The sequence below is a fragment of the Anoplolepis gracilipes genome, chromosome 6 (genome assembly GCF_047496725.1).
Source record: "Anoplolepis gracilipes chromosome 6, ASM4749672v1, whole genome shotgun sequence".
NCBI classification, from domain to species: domain Eukaryota; kingdom Metazoa; phylum Arthropoda; class Insecta; order Hymenoptera; family Formicidae; genus Anoplolepis; species Anoplolepis gracilipes.
Window position 1 is genome coordinate 7,840,958 of NC_132975.1, and position 24,124 is coordinate 7,865,081.

Consider the following 24,124-nt stretch of genomic DNA (forward strand, 5'->3'; position numbering starts at 1 on the left):
AATGGATTGTATATAATAAAAACTTCATATATATAAATATAATATTACGTCAATTTAATGAGATAATTATACAATTGAATATTAAAATATACTCATGAGAATTTTAATTCTCAATATCTTTTTTATCATTTCAAATTCTAATTTTTTAAATACTTAATCAAAAATTTAGTAAACTTTAACAATAGGTACACGTTTTTTGAAACACCATACAAGACACAAATGTGAAATTTAATTATGTGATTTTGCGATAATTAAAGACTAATCAAGTCGATTTAATCAGACAATTGATTTCGACTGTAATCACGCGTACGAATCTTCAGGATCGAGCCGCAAAAAATAAATTGTCCCCACGATAAATCGTAAATGAAATCAGCAAGAAAGATCCGTAAATGGAAGGAAGTCTGTCAGGATTTGGCGGGCTTACGTGGGGTGCGGACAGTACGAGTCCTCAATCGACGGAAAGATCGAGAGAGAGATCCGCGCAGCTTCTCACTGGAGCTAACAGCGCGATCCTCGACGATCGTAGATCATCGGCCAATTCAATACGAGGTAGAATTATAGTAGAGAAAAATAAGATTTAGGAAAAATATAATTAAACTATTGATTCAAACTTTGTAATACAAATACCTAACATATGATATAAGCTACATCTTTTTGTATAACATGAAGTGTATCGAATTTATATCGATTTTCTAAAATTACACATAATTTAAAAAATATTGTCATATTACTATAAACTTTTTTTATTATCTTGTAGTTAGAGAAAGCAAAAAGATGCTTTAATAGATGCTTAAAAAAGATTTGCATATATTTCGATACATAAAGTATAAGAATTTTTTGGAAGTTTTATATTAATTGGGCGAAGCAAAGAGAGATATATTGAAGTAAAGAAGAGAGAGGATGATTATATGCAAATGTAACTCATTGGTTGGTACATCACTAAATACACACACACACACATATATATATATATATATATATATATATATATATATATATACACGTGAGTTTGGAAGTTCTGTTGAGATAAAATACTTAAAAAAATAAACATGAAAGATATTGCGGCGGGTCATAAAAATGTTCACGAGACATCTTGTCGCAGGAGATCTCATAATTGAAATATTCGTTTCTTTTACGATTGCAGCCCAGATCGAGATAATCCCGTGCAAGGTGTGCGGAGACAAGAGCAGCGGCGTGCATTACGGCGTGATCACCTGCGAGGGCTGCAAGGGCTTCTTCAGGCGGTCGCAGTCGTCGGTCGTCAACTATCAATGTCCGCGGAACAAGAATTGTGTGGTCGACCGTGTAAACAGAAACCGGTGCCAGTACTGTCGGTTGCAAAAGTGCCTACGCCTCGGCATGTCAAGAGATGGTGAGTGCTCTCGACTGTTTCTTTCGTCACCTTTCTTTTCAAAAGAATCGTCTTGTCATTCTGCATGAGTTTTGAAAATTTAGAGGCTCATTAAATAAAAGCCATAATATATATTCTTTCCTCTGTGTATATCTGCAGGGTGTCCCGGAACACCCTTAACAACGCTCGTGAACAGGTAGGGCACAGTAAACTGAGCAAAAAAGTCTTATACCATTTTGCGATTTTCGCAATAATTATTAAAATATTAATTAAAAACGCTTAATACTTAAACGAACAATATTATACATATCTACAAGATGTCCGGTAATAATCGCCCCAACTCTCTAGGGCAAATAGAGCAGGTCAAACTGAACATAAAAGTCCTGTATCATTTTGCGATTTTCGCAATAATTATTAAAATATTAATTAAAAACGCTCAGCGTATAAGCGCGCGCCGCATATAGCGCTCAGCATACTCTGAGCGTTTTTAATTAATAGTTCAATAATTATTGCGCTAATTGCAAAATGATGCAGGACTTTTATGTTCAGTTTGACCTGCTCTATTTGCCCTAGAGAGTTGGGGCGATTATTACCAGACATCTTGTAGATATGTATAATATTGTTCGCTAAGCATTTTTAATTAATATTTTAATAATTATTGCGAAAATCGCAAAATGGTATAAGACTTTTTTTGCTCAGTTTACTGTGCCCTACCTGCTCACGAGCGTTGTTAAGGGTGTTCCGGGACACCCGGTATATATATGGCAAAACTGTTTTTCCGTTTGCAAAAAAAAATCAATAAATATATAAAAAGATAATCATCCACTGTAACATCTATAACAAATGTTGGAATAATTTGAAATAATATCTATGCGTTTTTCGAATGCGCGATATCTTATGCGTGATTCTCATATACTATCGATATCAAACAACAATTTTATGCGATATACCAGCTCTATGGGACTCGCGTGAAACATAGTTTAGCGTCACACGAGCTCTTTAAAAAGCTTCTTTGTTCGAAGGACTATCGCGCACGAACGCGATATTGCGACATGCGCGAACAACACCGATGCCTGATATTTACTCGACGCGCAGATAATAACGCAATATAAACGAGTGATGTGACGAGAAAAAGTGTACAAACCGTAAAATATATATATTTGACGCAGTTATGTTTGTATCTAATTTTCAAATTTGACAACATTTTTATTTATATTTAAAATGATCTAAAAACAATATTCATATGCATTATACTCAGCTCTTGAAAACTATACAAGTTAATCTTGATCAGCTTAGAATTAAATAATAAAATATTGTATTGTTTAGTTCTTTATATTTTTGATGAATTAAGTAATGAGTGAAGAAACTGATTATCCGCATAAACGATTTATTGCATAATCGAGCATCAATAAACGGCGCGATCCATTCACGTGAAAAATCGGAGAAGCGTCAACGGATGACGAAGGCAGTTAGATACACGCGGATTGCAACGAGAGACTACGCGTGCCAAAACGGGGTGCACGACCCCTTATCAGGGATTCGTCTTTCCTCCCCGCGGCGAGTCATCGCTGTACGTTATCGGAGCGAGCCACGAACTGTCTTGGGCGCGTTAAACCGCCGCGTTTGTGTATACGCTGTCCGAAGCCTATTCTCAAAGGCGGCTACGATATTAATAGACAAGGCCGTCAAGACAAATCGAGAGACGGAAGATACCTCGTGGGTGGACAGATAAAACCTATCGGAACGAAGCCGGTCGACATGATGGTTGAGGTAGCAATTCTAGAGGGATCCGAATAACGAAATGTCATATAAATTTCTACAATTTTTATAGCATTTATCAACGCCATTAAGGCAGATGCAGATAATCATTTTATTATACCGGTATAAATGTTCTCATAAAAATCCACTCGTTAGGTTCACACAGTGAAATTATATTTAAAAAAAAAAATCTGTACATTTTGTATTTTCTTAGGATATGATCCTCTCGGTAAAAAAAGAATTCAACATTTAGCATATTTTCTATGTTAACTTTAAATGAGGAGAAGAGAGAAATTTTTATGAAATTAGTTATAATTGAAACTCTTACAGTAAAATTGAATAAGAATATAAAATAGATTGTAGCACAAAGTTGAAATTATCGTGTTATATGAATGATTTATTTCATAAAATGGAAATTATTCCTGTTAAGTTATTACCGTTAGTTATCATTGTTAGTTAACTTGTTATTTTTAAAGTGAAATATGATTATATTCCAGTTAAGCTTCTCTTCTCGGAAAATAAATTATTTATAATTAAATGAGTTGTCCGTACTAGAGTTCTACCACCTTTTGCGATGATAATAAGAAAATAGACCAAATATAAATAGACTAATCTAATCAATTTTATAAAATAATCTGAATAAAATTAAAATAAAACATAAAGCCAATAGCAAGAATGAACTTATTTTAAGCATTGTATCAAAAAAATTTAAAATAAATTTAAAACTTTATTAAAGAAATTACGTATTTTCCCATAGAATGAGATACATAAAATATAGTTATAAAATAACAATAATAGATATAACTTTCTCAATCATGTTTGCGAATCTAAGTTGATTAACAAAATAATAAACGTAGACATTATTCGTTGCATTATAATCGAAATCGTTCGAGATGTATCAGATGCACAGGGCATAGAGAAGACGATGAACCGGATTCTTATCAACATGCACGAGTTCAGCAATGTGTCGTCGACATGTTATGCGATTATCTCGCGGCAGATACACATACCGTCTCAAAAGATATACATCAAAAATTGAAATTTATTTTGCGGTATGTAATAAAGTAGATATTATTTAAGTTACGTAAGTTTTATATGAAATTATCTATACATATATCGTCTACACAAGACATTTATATAATAAATTTGAAAATAAACCTTAAAATTTTAATTAGAAATAAATGTAATTTTTTTAATACTAATATAGATGCATTTTTTGCCACAAAATTAAATGTATTTGCAAAATTTATCGCAATGTAATTACAGAGCGATTTATCGTAGAAAATAAAATATTTTATTTTTATTCAAACTTTTAGTCCGAGGAAAATTTTGATTACAGATATTTTTCAGCATTATGTTGTTATTTGTTATCTTTTTTTTTTATACGTTGTGAAACAAAACAGTAGCATCGATTGAGTAAATTTGTTCCGTTCTTCGATCCCATGTCGCCAAGCTTCTCTATACCGCTCGATAAATAAACTCGATCTGGCTTGCAGAGGTGCGGCATAAATTTTATATGCGCGAGCTATTTTTGTAGCTTCGTGATTGTTACTTCCGTGAATCTAAATCGAGCATCAAACGATCAAAATCTTTAAAACATCGCAGAATACACTCAACATAATTTATAACTGTTAATAAAAAAAATTGGTTACAAGTTAAAGAACAAACAAAATAAAACAAAAGAATAAAATGTATGTTTACATTTTATTATAATTGATTTAAAAAATTTTTGTTTTAATATCATTATTTGCTGTTGATTTTCATTATTAATTTTAGATGATTTATTTTAAAATTTAATCGAGAGTTTTAAATTATATTAAAATCTTGATATAATCAATATCCTGTTAAGTTTCTAGGAAATTAACATGTTGTCAGTTAGAAAATAATATCTTATCAATGAAAATATAACATGCACATATTTTAGAAATTTGATTTATTTGAATTATATATTTTTTCAATTCTTTTTTCTTTGCATTTTTTCATGATTTAATTTTACAACATATAATTTTTTACATATAATTGTAATATTTTTCATATACTATTAACTTTATCACAGATTTTAATGTTATTATAATAATTAATTTTGCGCAATATTAAATAATATAATATATCTTGCCGTCTTCACGGTCAGACGATATTTAGCTGCGATATTCGGATGTGACCGCAGTTTCCTGCTTTTTGGTTAATTATCATGGCTTTTTTATCTAACTACGGATAAATAATATTGTTGACGATGGTCGATACGCGATTCCCGTCCATTGAAAGCCGAGCTTGTTGAAATCATTTCCCATGTACGAAAGCAAAATGAATAAATAATCGATAAAATTTAACAACTATATAATATATCAAAAGTTACACGTTTATTTACAGAAGTATGTTAATTAGAATGACAAAATGTCACGCTCGATGTTCACGAACGAGTTTCCTATTATATAATTGCGAAATTGTTGATAAATATATTTAAAATTATAAGTTAGAGATTAAAGTCGCTAGTATTTAATTATAAACAACGGCTTAATTAAAACAACCTGACTAGCCAAAATCCTTCAATTTATTCACACGACGTTTCGACCATAAGGATGTGGTCCTTTTCAAGTGTAAACGTAAATTAAGAAAGAGAAGAAAGAATCCAATGGGACATGTTTAAAAGTAGAACTTAATTATGGAACAATTAAATATGTCACTTGTTATAAAATTTGAAGAAATGTTATAAAATTTAAATATATTTAAATTTTATAGCATTTCTCGCGGATAAATCTTCATATATGTGTATTGGATATAAATAAAAATATTGTTTGCATTAGTAATATAATCTGTTTGAAATAAAAGAAAAATTAACTCTATACTGCAGAAATTTTTAATTTTTATTAAAATTAAAATATTTAAGATTTATTAAAATGTGTATATGTGATCTATTAACACGCATTAACAGTTAAAATTTCATATTTAACATTTCAGATTTTAATTATTAATGTATCATTAAATCATTATTACATTTGTATTATATAGACTATTATATAATTTTATAATTCTTACTATAATAATAAACCATATTTAAAATGCATTTGAAATAAATATACGAAAATAATTACAACAAATTGCGTTTAATTAACATAATTATATTAATTAATTAATTATCTAATTAAATGGTATCACATTTATTTGATATGTGTTTTATTGCTTTTATAGTTATTGTTATATTGAAACATCTCTAAAATTGAATTTATTTAAATTTTATTCAATTTCGATTTTTGTTCATAATTACAATACACAAGGACAGAAAGAAAGAAAGAGAGCGAGAGAGAGAGAGAGAGAGAGAGAGAGAGAGAGAGAGAGAGAGAGAGAGAGAAAAGAAACATCTTGTAAAGAATTTGAATTTTTCTTTTGATAAATAAGAACTCGGATTGAAAGGATTAAACTAGGATTCAGAAGTCTGTTTCGCTGTACATTTCAGATTCAGTATCGCTTTATTTACCCTCCGGCACGATAAGCAGCAAACACATATATCGTTTCTACTGGACGCGCGCACGTATATAGAATACCAGAAAGTGCAACGTAAGCTACCGGTCGGTGTGCATACTCTTCCTGTTGCCATCTCTGTCTCTCTCTCCTTCCTTCTCTCTTCGTCTCGTTTTCTCGTTCACACTTTATCCGCGTTCGGTCGATCACCCTCCTCTTCCTCGCTCTCCTCGTCGTGCCTTCGCATGATAGCTGTTCGGTTAGTTGCTGACGTCGCTATCCCCCTTATCAACCTCTCGGCCCCCGCCCGTCATTCGAACCCTCAACCACCCTCGTGATACGCACGCGCGTGATTATATGCATGTAGGGATACACTGAGAATGTACTGATATAGACATATAGTAGCCGAAATAATTTATTTTTGTTACTAGTTATATTAGAAGGCGATAAAAATAATACAAATTGGCATTTTTCGATTGAGAAATACAATACTAATAATTAATAATTTTAACACGAGGTAATAAGAAATATTATTTTCAAATTTCATTCTTATCAAATCAATTCTGGGCACCGGTTTTTTTTTTTTTTTTTTTTTTTAGTGTTAAATACAAAAATTTATATATAATTTTTAAAAGAAAATTAAAAAAAGAAAAAACTTTGCTATCTGTAAAAGATTTATAACAAACTTTTAATTATCAAAGTTACTTTTCAAACAATCATATCGGTGTTTCAAAATTGTTGTCAGGAAAAAATAAATTTCAAAGTAGTCAAAAAAATATTAATCCGCAAAATATATAGGTATGTGCGCAAAGCTACGGACCTCTCAAATAATGTGTTACGCTTTCGAAACAGCACACGAGCAATTCGCGTGTGTGACATCATTGGGTGGGTGCGTCGCGACTAGACGATGATAGCGTCGCCGAAGAAGACGAGGAGGACGCGGCGAGGCTCTTCCGCGTTCCTCACCGAGCCTTCTTCAGGCGACGAGGAAGGGACCAACCAACCGGTCTGCCGACTGACAGACAGTGAGAGAAAGATCGCGTGCGACTTGATCTCGATCGATTTATAAAACAGCCGTTAGATTTTATCGACTCACAACAAACCATCGTGTCAATGGTTCCTCTATCTGATCTCTATGATTGTAAATGGCGATAATAAGTTTGCAAAAAGTGAGAGAGGCGGGGAACGTAAAGAAAGAGATAATCGAAACAGAACGTTCTGCGCTATTCGATTATACATACTTTACTTTATCTAGGAATTGCGTGGAATTAAAATGCAATTTTTACGAAGCTTGCATAACTTAGTTAATGTAACAAGCATGTATAAGAATCGATATCTACAAGGTTGTGGTAAAAAAATCATACATAGTATATAAGACGTAGTATACATATTTTGAGCTATAAAATACATTAAAATGTTAAATCATACGTTATTGTTTGCAAAATTTTTACGATAAAATTTATATTTAAAATCTATTTTGCTATATTTGATGTAATTTTAATTAGGTAAACTAAACAAGAAGCAATCGTCAAAGGGCCGTTCCATTGTGACGATTTCTTCAAAGAATTTTAAATCTTACTTATTTTAAGAGCATTTTACGAAAAAGCATTTTATATATATACATATATATATATTGTAATCTAAACGTGATTATATCTTTAAATTATTTTATTGAATTATCACAAAAAAGAAATCGGTGTTAATATATTTATCTAATTTTTTTTTTAATAATTTAACATAATTTTAATAAAATTCTTTTGTTTTGTTTACAGCCGTTAAATTTGGGCGCATGTCGAAGAAACAACGGGAGAAAGTCGAGGATGAAGTTAGATTCCACAGGGCACAAATGAGGGCGGCCTCGGAGACGGCGCCGGACAGTAGTGTGTTTGAGCATCAAACACCAAGCAGTTCGGATCAACACCATCCCTATAATGGCGGGTAAGCACGATTTAAGATTTTATATTAAAATAATGGAATGTCAAAATTGCGTCAGATTGATTAATAAAATTTAATTAAACTTTTACTCGTACACATTTATAATTTATTATAGATAAATTATGTATGTGAGTAAAAGTTTAATTAAATTTTATTAATCAACCTGCATTTATATAAAATTATTTTTGTGTAAAATTATTTATTGAGCATTTGAATTTATATACAATTATTTATAAATATTTATAAAATATATAAAATTATTTTAAACTATTTATAAAATTATAAAAATCTGTAATTTATAATAAGAATCAAGAAAATACAATAGTTTGATATAACTATCATTATTGCGATACAAACTTAAATATGAATTTGATACCGACTGACATCAAAGTGATATTGTTCTAACTTTCTTGTAATTCTCATCACACAAGAAGGAGAATGATTCACACAGATGGACCTGTCATTTGTCTGTGACAGGTACACGTACGGCGGTAGCGAATATACGTCGTCAGGACCGGGCACCGGCGGTTACACGAATTACAATCACCAGGCGATGACGAATTACGAGCTTAGCGCTGATTACGTCGACAGCACGACGACCTACGATCCCAGACCGACGCAGACACAGGTCGCGGATACCGTCGCGCCCGACACACCTTCAGTCGTCACAGCGACCGGGGTGCTCCCCAGCGTAGTCACCACCGGTAAGTAATGTTTTATTCACGATTCCTAACATACACGTGGCCTAATTAAATCATTCGTTAATTTCGACACGTATCATTGAACGAAATCATAAAAGATATGATCATAATATTTTTCCGATTACATATATACATATAGGGAGCATATAATAAAATATATATCTGAAAATAAAAAAATCTTATAATAAAATAAACATTAATTTTATTTTCATAATTGAAAATTTTTTGATAGTCCGAAAAATGCAGCTGATTTCCCAGAATCACATAACTTTTCTTATCTATAGGTAACAACAAAAAAAGTAAAAAGAGATTTGATTTTTTCGATATTAATAAGTTGTTGAAGTACTGAAAACTGAAGATTACAAGATTTCTTAAAATTAAATTTCACGAATAATAAAGACTCTTGTTCTTTAACCGGTTTCAACTAAACTTTAAGAAAATCTTAAATTGGTGCTTAGTTACAAAGGTATTTAATGAGAAAAGTTTCCAAGTTATGAAAAAACAAATTGTCCAATCAAATTCCATAAAAAAATTAATTCCAAGTTGTGCAAAGAATTTTTGAAGAAATGAATAATAGTTCTGGAGCGTTGCATAATCCATTTTTTTCTCCAAATAAATATAGTAATACTTCTCTTTATAATAAAAATATTACATGTATAAACTCCATTAAAAAGTTTACGTATTATAATTAAAAACTAAGAGCACTTATCATTTTATGTACAAAAGTACAAATATAAAAGAAAGTTATACATAATTCGAAATGTCCTTGATTTATAAATATTTAATCTTTTGATACGCGTTAAACTTTTGCATTTTGATTATTATCTTCACAGAAATATATACAAAAGTTTATATATAATATACATAAAGTTTTTATTTTACTCAAAATGATTAGAAACTGCAAAATAATATAATTGAAAAAAATAGTAGTTTTGCAAGTTTTCAATACACATTTCTCTTTTATAAATATAAATATTTTACCGTATAATCGTAGATTTATTTCCAATACATTATGAGAACGAATTTCATACGATCACACTAGATATATAAAAGATAATTTTAATAAATACGCATTAAATTGGATCTTGTAATATAGGCCCGAGTCTTAAGTTCTCGCTTCGTAACTGGCACGCTAAATGCATTTTGGAGCACTGTCATTAACTTGCAGTTAATTGCGTTCACGCCTTTAATGTCATCAGAGCTCCTATCATGCTATCCCGACCTTATCATCAATAATTATTTTTTAGACACAAACCGCAAATATTCTTCATGTTCTATTGGGCGACAAACTTTTCACAATATCAACATAAATATTTTCTTTGATATTTTCATATTATTTTTTTTTTTAATTTTATTTTGTAATTTTTAATTATGAAAAATATAACAATTTTTTAAAAACATTTATTAACATTATTAACTTTTAATAGCTGTAAATATTTCCACACAATTTTTGAAGAAATTCTACGTAATAACATTGTTAATTTATTTGTATTCACATATTTGCAATATAATTTTTTATCTTACGTTACAAATATTATTATAAATATAACTCAATTAGAGTATTACTGGAGTTTACCAGATTTTTTAAAAAGACTTGTTAAAAACTTTAGATGTAACTTTAGTTAATATTATAAAGTTAAGTTGTTCGTGCAAATATAGTAATTTATACTAAATTTATTGAAATTATTAATCTGTATATTATGTAATTTATATGTCGATAACAATGTGACACTTGTATTCCGAATCGCGTTTTAAGTTTTCAACCACAAAATTGATTGTTTTACCTTTCGACTTAATTTTGATTAATTTATTCAATAAAGCTTGTGTAACGTTTCATTAAGATTAATCAAGATTTAAGTTTGATTCAATATATAGTGACGAAACAAAAGTGAAATAGATAAATGATCTACTATGTAACTGGCTAATACAATGTTTATCATTAAAACATTTTGATAAGCGGAAAATTAAAATATAAAGAGATTAATTATAATAGTTAATTTGAAAAACGGAAATTTTTTTCTCTAAAAAAGCGATTATCAAATTTTTGTGTGCGTAAAAATGTATATAGAAAAATTATATATAATATTTTAAAGATATAGAAAGAAGTTATAATAACAATTTTAAAAAATTGATATTAATAGAAAATTTATATTTTACGATATAACTGTTAATTTTATTTCTTTGCTTAAATATTATATAATATAGTGCAAGTTATTACTTTTCGACAGAGTTGCGTCGCAGAATAGAACACATTCATATATTTGCTGAAGTAAACATTACCTTACATATATAAATTATTGGTAATATTACGTATCATACAGATTTGCCGATGACATATGCCATATTATATCATCTTTTTATTTATTAAGAGATTCGTTCCAAGCTTCAATCGAACCTTTATGTGAAGCTTTACAGATACTTTCATAATAGTTTAAACTCAATTATACATAGACATATAATGTCATAGAATGCCTCAGAAAATTATTAACTATTAACCGTTACTATTTCAAATAGAATTTTAGTTGTATATTTATTTTTTTTATACATAAAGATATATACACAACTTTGGAGTTTAATAATTAATATTTTCCAATATTTGAAACATCTTCAAAAAATTTGTCACGTGTTTTAGAACTAATATTCTCCTCTTTTTTTATTGAAATGTCCCATATAAACAGAACCTATCTTTAGAATTCGGGTTAGGGAATTTTAAAAAAAGATATGAAGAGATTATCTAAACATGTTTTCATAAAAAGCACACACCAGAAAGAAAAGATACTATATTTCCCTCTTAAACTATATATACTTAAATAAAGGGGAAATAAACACGTGTCTGGTTTGCCCAGGCGTAAGATAGGTCTTGCATAGAACTCATTCAAAACACTGAAATATTTAGACCTATTTGGCCCAAACCCCGAACCTCTCCCGAGACCAATTCAAACCCTCGTGAACTTTGACTTTTCGGCGCATCAGGGAAGTCTCTGTCCGCCTCGACGACCGGGAGCGGCACGGGGGGTGGCGGTACCGGCAGTGGTGGTGGTGGTAACGGTGGTGGCGGTACTGGTAGCGGTAGTAATAGTGGTAACGGCGGTTCCGCTGCGGCCGCTGGAGGGGCTGCTGGTGGCGGAAACGGCGGTAGTGGCGGCAGCGGCTCGCTAAGCGGCGGCGGAATTGTCGCCGTGAAGCAGGAGACCACTGTCGAACTCGCCGGCCTGGGCCATGGCTCATACACGACGGTCGACTCGACGACCTTCCTAAGCGGCCAGCAGCAAAGGGTCAGCAACCCATCCGAGGACGACGAAGTGCCGAGTCTGCCCAGTATGTCCCATACGATGAGACGTGAGGTTACGTTTGTGTCCCTTTGCATGAGCATGCGAACATCCCTTCGTTAGTTTGCTTGTCCATCCCTTTTGCAAAAAAGTTTTCGAGGACCGACGAAATTGAGAGAAAATTATGATGAGATTATATTTCAAAAAATTCCTCTATTGAAGTAAATTTATTTTCATCTTTTTTTATCTTTATGTAATATTTATTTTACACACATATATATATATATATATATATATATATATATATATATATGTCAAGAAAAAATAAATATATTATGATTATATATATTTATAATAAAAGTATCATATTTATTTTGAAATATATTTATATTAAAACATATAGAGTACATCATAATATTTTGAAATTCGATAATTTTTAGTGAGGTAAATTAATTACATTATAATAGAATCTTGAGAAAGGATGATTTGCCAACGAAATGCATTAATTAACATGGAAACTAGTCTAGTCTAATGAAAAATTCATAAAGAGTTGTTCAAAAATGGAAATTGCTTGCTCTTTTATGTTACAAGTTGTGGCTATCTATGTCTATTTAACGACGTGATAAAATTATTATAAACGGTTCAGTATTTAAATTACAATTTTATGTTAAAAATGTCCTCTGAAGTTTTACCCTGAAACTTGAATTTCTGCGTTATGTGCAATATGTTATTGGACGTTCAAATATTATGTATATTATTTGTATATATTAATTTAAAATATTTAATGTTTATCCACATTTTGAATGTTTTATTTCGTATCTTTTACAGTTGCACTTCTGGAGAAATTGTTAAACATTTGGCATTTATAAATTTTTGATTCTCTTTGTGTGCATAGTTTAATAATTTTGTAAATTTCTTTCTACAGAATTTTGTGCATTTTTTGTCTCTATTTTGCATATCATGATTGTTCAAAACGTAAGTTTTATTTTTTTTCTTTTATATTTATCTAGAGTTACAATACATTTTTTTGTTTAAAAGTGTTCCTTGATTTCATTATGCATGTATGAAATGTAAGTAAATGTATTATAATTTCTTTTAAACGCGAAACATATCAAGATTGACTTCATACATTTGTTATTGTATATATATTTTTGTATAAATATTACATTTTTTAGTATATATGTATGTATATATATTCTCTATTTTAGTCAAGTAGTTAAAATGTCTAGAAATTATTACTATAGTGCATGAGATCTATAAACTTCTACGCCTTTTGCATGAGCTGGCCAAAAACTTGTTTGCATTCTTTATAGCATAAAGAGTTATCTAAATCCTTCTGTTCAAACTATTTTTACACTATTTGTAATTATACTGACCTTGTAATCAAGTATATTTTTTATAAAAAAAAAAGTATAATTTTTGCAATGTATTTAAGAAAATAATTTATCTAATAATGACAAAAAAATAATATAATGATTATATGAAGATAATTTATACGACAAGAAATTATGAATATATTCTTGCACGCTTAAGATCTCTATATATCTTTTTTGTTTGCCGAATAAATCTTTCTATCGTTTGTTTTTTTCTTTTTTTTATTAACTGTATCTATTAAGAAAAGAACGAATTACGAGCGGGAAATACGTTGAACTTCCGCAGATCCGGCACAGATCAGTGAGCTTCTCTCGAAAACGATAGCGGACGCGCACGCAAGGACATGTCTGGTACCTACGGAACAGATCCAGGAGTCTTTTCGGAAGCCCACCGACTTCTCCAGAATGATCTATTATAAAAACATGGCGCACGAGCAGCTCTGGTTAGAATGTGCCCAGAAATTAACCACCGTCATCCAGCAGATCATCGAGTTCGCCAAAATGGTCCCTGGATTCATGAAGCTCTCGCAAGACGATCAAATCGTTTTATTAAAGGCCGGTACGTAACTACATCTGGCATAATAAGCCTATTGGTGATAAAGCTTTGTTCTTTTTTCGCGTATTTTTTTTTTTTTTTTTTTTTTTTTTTGTGAATAATTTAACATACAAATTTTATGTAAAAAGAAGGTTAATCTGAAGATTCTATTTTTAATTCTTAAATGGGATAGGTAAGTAATTGCCTTACCTCATTACTTACTTAATGCAATTGCGGTAACAATTTTAATTTTCCATCATAAATCAATATTTATTTTATTAATGGATAAGTTAATGTCAAAGTTTGTTGAAAATTTTCCGATCTTTAAGCGTTGACGAATTAATAGCTAATAATTGTAACGGTCGTGATAAATACTAAATAGTTTCATCCTTCACAAAGGGATTAGATAAGTGAAGATATAGCGCTGGGATATGCTGATAACCTGTTAAAATGTAACAGGTTCCTTCGAGTTGGCTGTGCTACGAATGAGCAGGTACCTCGATCTCCCACAAGACCGCGTTCTATACGGCGATATCTTGCTGCCGCAGGACTCATTTTATACGACGGATACGGCGGAAATGAAGCTTGTTTCCTGCGTATTCGAGCTGGCTAAAAGTATCGCCGAACTGAAGCTCACCGAAACCGAGTTGGCACTCTATAGCGCGGCTGTTCTACTTAGCCCTGGTAAATGACATACGCGATATACAGAGTGTTTTACTTCCATCGGACAAAAATTTAATTTTTTTTTTTTTTAATTATAACTAAAATGCGTAAGATATCATTAGACGGTTTAAATTTCGTTGACTCCAATGTTGTTTCATCAAACGTTTAAATACTTTATCTTATCGAATTCTGTAGATAATTGAATAATAATCTCATATTCTTATCTTTTTCATTCATCATTTAAACAGAATCATAGTTGATTGACTTACGATATGTTGCGCAGATCGACCGGGACTAAAGTGCCTGGGGGACATCACTAGGTTGTCGCAGGCAGTGATCAGAGCGTTGAGGTCAGAACTTGATCGGAATCACGTGACGCCGATCAAGGGCGATGTGACCGTGTGTGACGCGATTCTCGCCAAGATACCGCAGCTACGGGAGATCTCGCTTCTGCACATGGATGCGCTGGCTAAATTCAAGCGGTCGCAGCCGCACCTCGAGTTTCCGGCCCTCCACAAGGAGCTCTTCAGCGTCGACAGCTGAACGAGCGACGCGGCGCGGAGTGTCATCCCGGCGCTGCCGAGTGGACAGGAGCGCGAGTAGCGTCGCGGATCTTGCTCGGTCAAGGTGAGTCCGACCATCCCGGAAGAGAGATAACCGACGATCTCGTGGCCCGGGGAACCGGAAGTGGCGACGCTTCCTAGGAAGAATCCGCGAGCCTGGATGAGAACGATCTCGATAATAAAGAGCGTGATGACATAAATGTCTTTGACAGATCGATCGATCGATCCGGTCCGTCTCGTCGCAAAGCGATTTAATAGGAGTTATTGCCTCATGTCGAGAATGATAACAGAGGCAACGCGAATCATGGCTTACGTTACGTTAGTTTCTTCGACTACGAATCTTCGGATTTGGAGATGCTTTTAAGACAAGTACTTTTAAGACAATTTATTGAGAGCGGGTGCTCGGAAAGGCGAGAAACGATGTCGGTTAATGCTTATCTGGATTCTAGAATTTAGGGTTGGGCTCGTAGTCACGTTTCACATTTAGTGCTAAATGTGGCTTTAAATTCTTAGCCTATGATTATAATATACAAATGTGATCATTCTCAGATTAAATAAATTCTCATTAAATAAATAAAATTTAAATGACCATATTTAGTATCAGGCTTAATAAACATTCACAATATATCCAAACTATAGTTTTTCCTTTTAGGGTCTAAATTAGTTAAAATAATCATTCAAAATGTATAAAAATCATTCAAAAATATAAAATCATGTAAAATATATTTGAAATAAATAATATAAAATAAATAAATTTAAAATTGCTCGACGTTATTTGTTTGCGTTAGGAGAAATAATGCACAAAAGTGATAATATTAAAGATGATAAATTTAAAACAAGACCTAAAAGGCACAAGATATAAAGATTTCAATAATTTCAATAAATTAATAATTCAAAATTTTTAAATATAAAATGAACACTGATAGTTATTAATTACTCTTATAAGATTCTGAATAAATAAAACCAGAAACAATATATTCAAAATCCAGATAAGAATTAAAATGTAACTTTTTATGTTGGTTGGTACTTTATACAGAGAAAATACTTTAAATCTTATTTATTCAGCGATCTTGTATTAATTTTGTTATGTTTCTAAATAACGTATTATAAAAGTTTCGATTTTTAGATGTCGAAACTTTTGAGATCGAGATATATACGTCTTTCATTTTTTATTAAAATTAAGTTTGTGTAAAATCGTATTAACGAAATACAAGTGAGCTTGTATTTAAGAGGATTTTGATAATCTGGTAGCATTGACAAAGAAAAAAGAGAACTAAATAAAGTAAGAACTAATGTGCGTAAATATCAGACGCAAAAAAGATTGTTTTAAAGATGCAGTTATTAGGACAATTTTTTTTAATTTTTTATATATTTTTACTTTTATTTTTATTATATACTTTTACTTTATATTTTTATTTAATTAGATATACAGAATAAAGACAGAGAAACATAAAAATAAGATAATATATTATTTTATATGATAACAATATTAAATCAAGATCATTTTATATAATTTGTTGTATGTGGAAAAACTTAAAAAAGATAAAAAATTTATAAAAATATCTGCACATATTTTTCTGACAGTTGGTAATTTTTAATTTTCTTTTCTTTTTGTATTTAATACATTATCATGAGTACACATACTAAAAAAAGATTTAATATATTTTTCGAGTTGTTGATATACTTTTCATCGCAAATATAAAAACTGTTTGTTGACATCGCTATTTATAAACTCGCTTATTCGAGTACCAATGCAATGAATATTCAAGAAACTTACATATATTGCTCTACATTGTATATATCTTTTTTATTGTTTAAATTGCAAGAAAAAAAAATAAATCTTTTAGAAAATAGGAAAGTGGGCGAATTCTCAATTGTCCGCACGTACAAATCTTTTTACGACATTTCAATTTGTGCGATGAATACGATATAATACGATATAAACAAAAAAAATATTATGTACACATTTTAACCCTTTAACCGGTAAATTATTTTTGTTTAAGATTTTGGAAAAAACCAACATTTTTTATCTCACTTATCTTTGTTCTTTACAAAGATAAAATATAATATTTGAGAAATTTTAAAATTTATATAAAAGTTATATTTTATATAATATAAATAATCATAACTTAGTTTTTTTATTATAATTTAATGGTAATTAAGAACAATTTGTCGCTTGCCACATAATATTCGAGATGAAAGGAATTCGACACTATCGTTAAAAGGGTTAAAATTAATATTAACGAATTAGAAAAGAAAAATTTGTAAATATGCTAATATGTGGTTACCATCAATCTGAACCGAAAGTAGATCGACTCTGTTTCTCCTTCGGAAACGTCCTCGAGCTTTTAAAATTATAAATTTTTAGCCCCAATATACTTTCATAGCTTATAATTTTAACACATTAATTCTTTTTAAAGAAAATCTTTTTCATAAATATTAAATCCTAATCCACACAATATTACTTGGACGTCTTGAATGAGAAATCGAAGTATAACAATGGCGAATAGGATTGGAGATTGAATCGGATTTTAATTGTTCGCATCAACATTTGTTCATCAATTTTATATCTATTTTAGCAATTGTTCTTGAAATTGTTCAAAAAAGTTAATCATCATTTACGACTTTTTTTCTAGAATACCAGTTTTTAATTTGAATCTGATTTATCTGCGATCTTATTCATTTGTGATTATTCTAAATCAGCTTGGATTTTGAGTGATTAGCCTACCGGATAGCGTATGTGGTAGAGCGTACTAACTTATTTTTGTTTGTTGTTAAATGTTAAACTTTACCCGAATTTTAATACTAAACGTTATGTTAAATTTTGTATGCGTCTATGTATTTTAAGATGGTTCTCCGCGCGTTTGTCACTACAATTAATATATTATGATTAACGTGTTCGAATCTGAAGATTATAGTAGATTATGTAAGGATGCATAATTATAAAGAGATATAAATTTGTTTTAATGTAATACGAGTTATAATGTCGATAAGTTTTTGTTAATATCGATATGAGGAAATTTTACTGCCAGTAATTGGATTTAAACAAAATGTCTCAAAAAGATTTATATAATACTTTTTTTACCTTTTAATATGTGACTTTACATTAATAAAAATTTATTTGTATTACAAAATGAGTTATAACTTTGATTTTTTTAATTTAATTAGCCTTGTATAAAACTTGTACATATATAATTGTGAATATTTTATTATAACATTTAATTGAAAGTTATTTTTATTCAGTATTGTTTCAGTAAATTATTTTATAAATCTTTGCTATATATTACTTTTTGAGATATTCTGTATTTTTCGCTCGCATAATAGAATTATGTTCTTCGATATTTAATTCGTTATGTCAATTATTAGAAAAGGATACTGTTGTGTAAAATATGTAGCGAAATTTTTTACCTTTAAGTCAAACTAAATGTCCGGTAGGCTTTCAAATATTTGTCACAATGGGCTGTCTTATTGTTAGATAAAAATATTAAGTGATGCCTCTTTCGAGAAACAACCGATTGGTTGGCTATCATCCTTGGTCGGATGATTCTTCCTAGGAAACGTCAAGATGCTAAAGGTAAATCTAGGAACGTAAGAAAATAATACGATAGAATCACGCGAAAAAGACACATCGAACTGAGTAATAGAACACTAGTACATGGTCTCGCTAAAATGGCTGATAGAGTTTTATATAATAGCAAAATTTCACAACTTAATTTTCTTGTTTCAAATTTTATCTACAAATTAATGTAATGGAAAGAATTATAAAATATAATGTGTAAGAATTTTTTTTTAGGGATAAAAAACTTAGAACGGTGGATGTAGTCTTTGAAACAGATTTTACATGATTAAAGGTAAAAAAGTATTATAGTTTGACTTTTAATGAAAGAAATATGTCTCACGACTTGATTTTTGCTCGATTATTCTTACAGGGACATTTTAGAATAAAGTTTAAAAATATAATTTAACTTTTTCCGGCATTAATTACAGTATTCTTTTCTTCAGTAAAAGAAAGAAGTAAAAATATTTTTATCGTGCGCGTCTATATTTTTGGTACATGCTATAATATATAATATTTCAGTGATTAAAAATTAAGCATATACTAATTATACTATTTCATAATTATTCATTGTTTCTCTCATAATTTTTTTCTAAAGAAAAAACGTGACGATAATCATAAAATTGGCAAGTTTAAGTTATCATTTTATTCATTCACGCGTAGATCATTTACTGGTGTCCGGCGTATCGCGAACATCTCATGCGCATCCTTCACGGCGACGACGACGATGACAACGTCAGGAACATATTTACAACTTGTCGACTGAATAGTTCTATACTCATACGGTGCTTACGACAGGGAGCAAACCAGGTACAAGCGTTGTTTAATCATATATTCGTCTCCTTTCTGTTGCAGATAATTTCCTTCGTAATGAACGTATTGGGCCTTAAATAAACATAAAAACATTGTTATATATAAAGTATACATAAAAAGCAACATAAAGTATATACAGAAGAAATATATATATATATATAAATATAAATATATAAATATATACATAGTGTGGATGCGTATGTGTATACGCGCACGCGATACGTCTCACCGACGCAAAGGTGTATACACATACGCACATGTCGTTATAAGATTATATTATATAGACAAAGAAAAAAAATCGCGAATGCGTGCGAAGCGAACGAGCGAGCGAAAGCGAGAGAATGTGCGTGTGTAAGCGAGAATTACGGACGAATGAATACGAGTGAAGATGAAATAGAGCGAGAGAACTGACAATGAGATATCGGTTGTTACGATATATACATAAGGTATATATTGTATTAATTAAAAAGAAACAAAAATAATAGAGAGGGAGGAGAGAGGGGAAGAGGGAAACGGTGATTAACCAAGTCCTGCTTGGATGGTCCTAGGACGATATAATATAATATAATATTATAATCGAGAATTGGCATTTTTTTTACAAGAAGAAAATCTCGATCGGGCCGCTCGTGCGATATAAAGACCGATATTATCACACCGTCGAACGGAGAGAATACGAGAGCGAACAAACCCAGCGAATAGCGTCGGCGAAGGGTTGAGCTTATATTGTTGAGGGCGAGGAACTATGAAACTGCGTCAAAGTTGGATGTAATTAAACGTAATAATGGCGATAATGAGGATGTTTTTATCACATTTTAGAATTTTTTCTTCGCTTGATCCTCTTTTATGTTGCAACTTTATCTCACCTTTGTTATTAATTATATTTGTATTCTGATCATCAATCACACAGACAAAAAATAAAATTTAGTACAAAAGAAATTTACGCGTGATTATATTAATAATAAAATATAGATATGTATGATAAGGAATAAATTAAATTGAATAAATGAAGCGTTAACAATTAGAAAATGTGATGAAAACTATCAAAATTATAAAAGAAGAAAATTTAGGAACAGGCAAGAAGAGAGAGAGAGAGACAGGGAATTTAGGAGCAAGTTACATAAAAGTCAAAAGGGTGAAAAATCGATAACAAGAAATTAAAAGAACTGATGAAAACATGATCATCAATCGTCATTATCATAGTCAACTTGTGCTGTGAGATGATCAAAGTTTCTTCTTGCCGCTCGTACAACCGGTAAAGGACGCGTCGCTTCGCTAAATATTCAAATAAGTTTTACTAACAAAGTAAAGTCAGACTTAAACGAGCAAGTATAAAGCACCGTCTTCAATTTAAAGATACGACAGAGCTAGATCTAGAGATACCCTTTTAATCACGATTATCTTAGCACGTATTACACATCATCGATTCGATACTTGAAATTTCTTTTGTCTTAGCAAGAATATTCGAATAAACGCGTCCTTACAATTAGTTTAAATGCAAAAATGTCGGCAGCGGTTACGCGTTCTGCCGTCGTCGCGACTTCGAGTAGTGATTCGAGTATAGTTCTGAGCTACTTTATATATATATATATATATATAGCATAAATACATATATATAAATAAAAAATATATATAAATTAATAAATATATAAATATATATAAATAAATAAATATATATATATAAACCTCTCTTATACATATGGGAATATATTTCGAAGAGCGGGACGATCGAGATTCGACGGTCCTTGCGATTAATGAGTATGATAAGCGCTATAGATAGAGATTCCTCGTCCCTGGACCAACTCGGCCGGATTACACGAATAACGATGACACATTACACACGCTCACGAAAATCCATACACTTACAATACATACACAGGGACAAACAAAGGGAAAGAAAGGGAATGAAAGAGAGAAAGAAAGAGAATGAAAGTGAGAGCGAGAGAAAAATATATGAATTGACGCGCGGATGTAACTTTCACGGATGCAGGCGTAGATAGAGCTAATCGACTGCATTATGCGCGCGCATTAAAAACGTTTTTGGTACTGTACGGCACTTGTATGACGCGTCTCTTTATACGTAAATCCGTATACTTCTTATGGATAAAAAAAAACATACAATAGCCCGTCGTTGCGCGCTGAGACACCCTCACGAAGCGTTTATATACGCACCGTCACCGGCTTTCCTCGCTGTCGTCGATCATTGATCGAAGATCAGAATGGAAATTAAGAAGGATTTAAAAACGGCTGGCTGTTATTCATCGACACTTTCGCGACCGCCCGCGTATTTTTAGATGAGAATTACATCGTTTGACGCCGGGCCGATTAAAATGCATTCGTACGCCTTCGCGTCGTTGCTAAGTATAAAATTATGTTGCTATGGCAGGCTGGAATAAAAAAGGTATTCGTACGCCATCGCCTTTCTGCTATAAATAATGCTACGTTGTTAAGAAGCTGAAATAATAAAAGTATTTGTAAGTCGCACCTTGTGCTTTTATTATAAATATTTTTAACTTGTTTATATATATGAGAGATGAGATATTTAAACTCTTAAGAATCTTAAAGATATACAGAGAGCTTGTAATATATCGATTTAAAGAATAATGCTCTATATATATATATATATTTAAAACTACAACACATGTTTTTATTTAAGAGTTACTTATAACGATGACGTGCGAATACTACATGTGTCTCATTCTATAGTAAATTTGTTTAAGGCAAATTATATTGCAGCTAATTATGTAAACCCTAAACGGTATAAGCGGGGTATGACAGATCGTTTTTAATTATAGAAACTTCATAGCGCTATTATTATTTGTTTGTATTTATAAAGTTTACTATAAATAAATCTAATTTCCACACACATATAAATTACAGACATCTCTTTTATTTTTTTGATGTGAGTGTATATAAGTATTTATTATTATAAAATCTACGCAGTATGTTGTGTGTTTGTCTCTCGTTCGGCCTTTTTATATAATTCCGTAAGTAAAATAATTTATACTGTTTAGGGTAAAACAGTCTTCAACAGTTATCACATATTTAACCCATTATAGTTTCTTTTTCAAAAGTTTATAATAATGATGAAATAATGCCAGAAAAAAATTTTCAGAGATTTATGCTAAAAATTCTGAACATTTTTTTTTGGACATTTAACTTTTCCACACATCTGATAACAATATTAAGGTAGTTATAATCTACTTATATTTGTATTTAGTGTAACACCGCAATTCTATATAAAATATAAATATAATATAATAATTGTGATCTTTAATGGGTTAAAAATGTACCGATATCAAAACTGCATAAATTTGCAGTTAAATATTAGCGGTTGCGAAAGTGTTAAGAATATATTGTTATTAGCTCTTTATAGTTCGATTTATACTACGTATTTATATTATTATTTGCTCGAATGACAGGATTATTAAAACTACACGTTAAAATAGATTAGCTTGATTAATAACTTGCAATTCTTAAATATGCAATGGCTTCATAATTTTTATTGAATATATCATTGTTATTTACGAATGTTAACGTAAATTTTACAGCAATTTAATATGATAAAAAATATTAAATTTGCTCATGACACAATATATTAACTTAATAGAATATTAATCTTTTGTTATTCATATCTATTAAATTTGAGAAAAAATTAGATCCTAATCTTGAAAAAAGATTTCAAATTTTATGTTATGTTTGATACATAGTTTTAATTTTTTACATCACAAAATTTTAAATATTTTTTATCTTTCTTTAAGTTTATTAAATTTATGAATTTTTAGTTTTTCAAAATTCTTACCCCTGAATCTTGGGTCTTTTAAATACATTTTAATCTTTGAATTGTCATTACATAATTCGTCCCTTCTCGAATTGATTGTTAAAAGAAATCTTGAGTTTGAAAAACATTATCAGCAAAGAACGGGAAAACAGAATACTTTAATCCTAATTGAAATAGTGCTAATTATAATATCTCATTTTAAAGATTTAAAATTATTTTAAACTTTTAAAGTGAAAATAAATAAACAAGTGTTCATTATTGTTTTTTAAAACATTTTAAGATGATTTTAAAATAAGATGAAATGATGCAAATACGTAATTACATACAATAAGATCGTAATTAAATTAATGAATAACTCTCGGATGCATAT

At 30.4% G+C, this 24,124-nt stretch overlaps 1 protein-coding gene across 27 annotated transcripts in view; it reads left to right on the plus strand.

Moving 5' to 3' along the window:
* Positions 1–22,442, plus strand: part of Hr3 (nuclear hormone receptor 3 ROR-beta) — a 190,000-nt gene extending 167,558 nt beyond the window's left edge. For 14 of the 27 annotated variants that reach the window (XM_072894693.1, XM_072894694.1, XM_072894714.1 and 11 more), the window contains 7 exons: positions 1,145–1,372; positions 8,341–8,506; positions 8,981–9,207; positions 12,178–12,543; positions 14,133–14,405; positions 14,841–15,065; positions 15,328–22,442. In XM_072894693.1, coding sequence (XP_072750794.1) covers positions 1,145–1,372; positions 8,341–8,506; positions 8,981–9,207; positions 12,178–12,543; positions 14,133–14,405; positions 14,841–15,065; positions 15,328–15,587 — 1,745 coding nt within the window. In that variant the 3' untranslated portion in view covers positions 15,588–22,442. Of the gene's footprint in view, positions 1–169; positions 550–1,144; positions 1,373–8,340; positions 8,507–8,980; positions 9,208–12,177; positions 12,544–14,132; positions 14,406–14,840; positions 15,066–15,327 lie in introns of all 27 variants that reach the window. The other 13 variants (XM_072894700.1, XM_072894703.1, XM_072894697.1 and 10 more) reach the window with 8 other exon arrangements.
* The last annotated feature ends 1,682 nt before the right edge of the window (positions 22,443–24,124 follow it).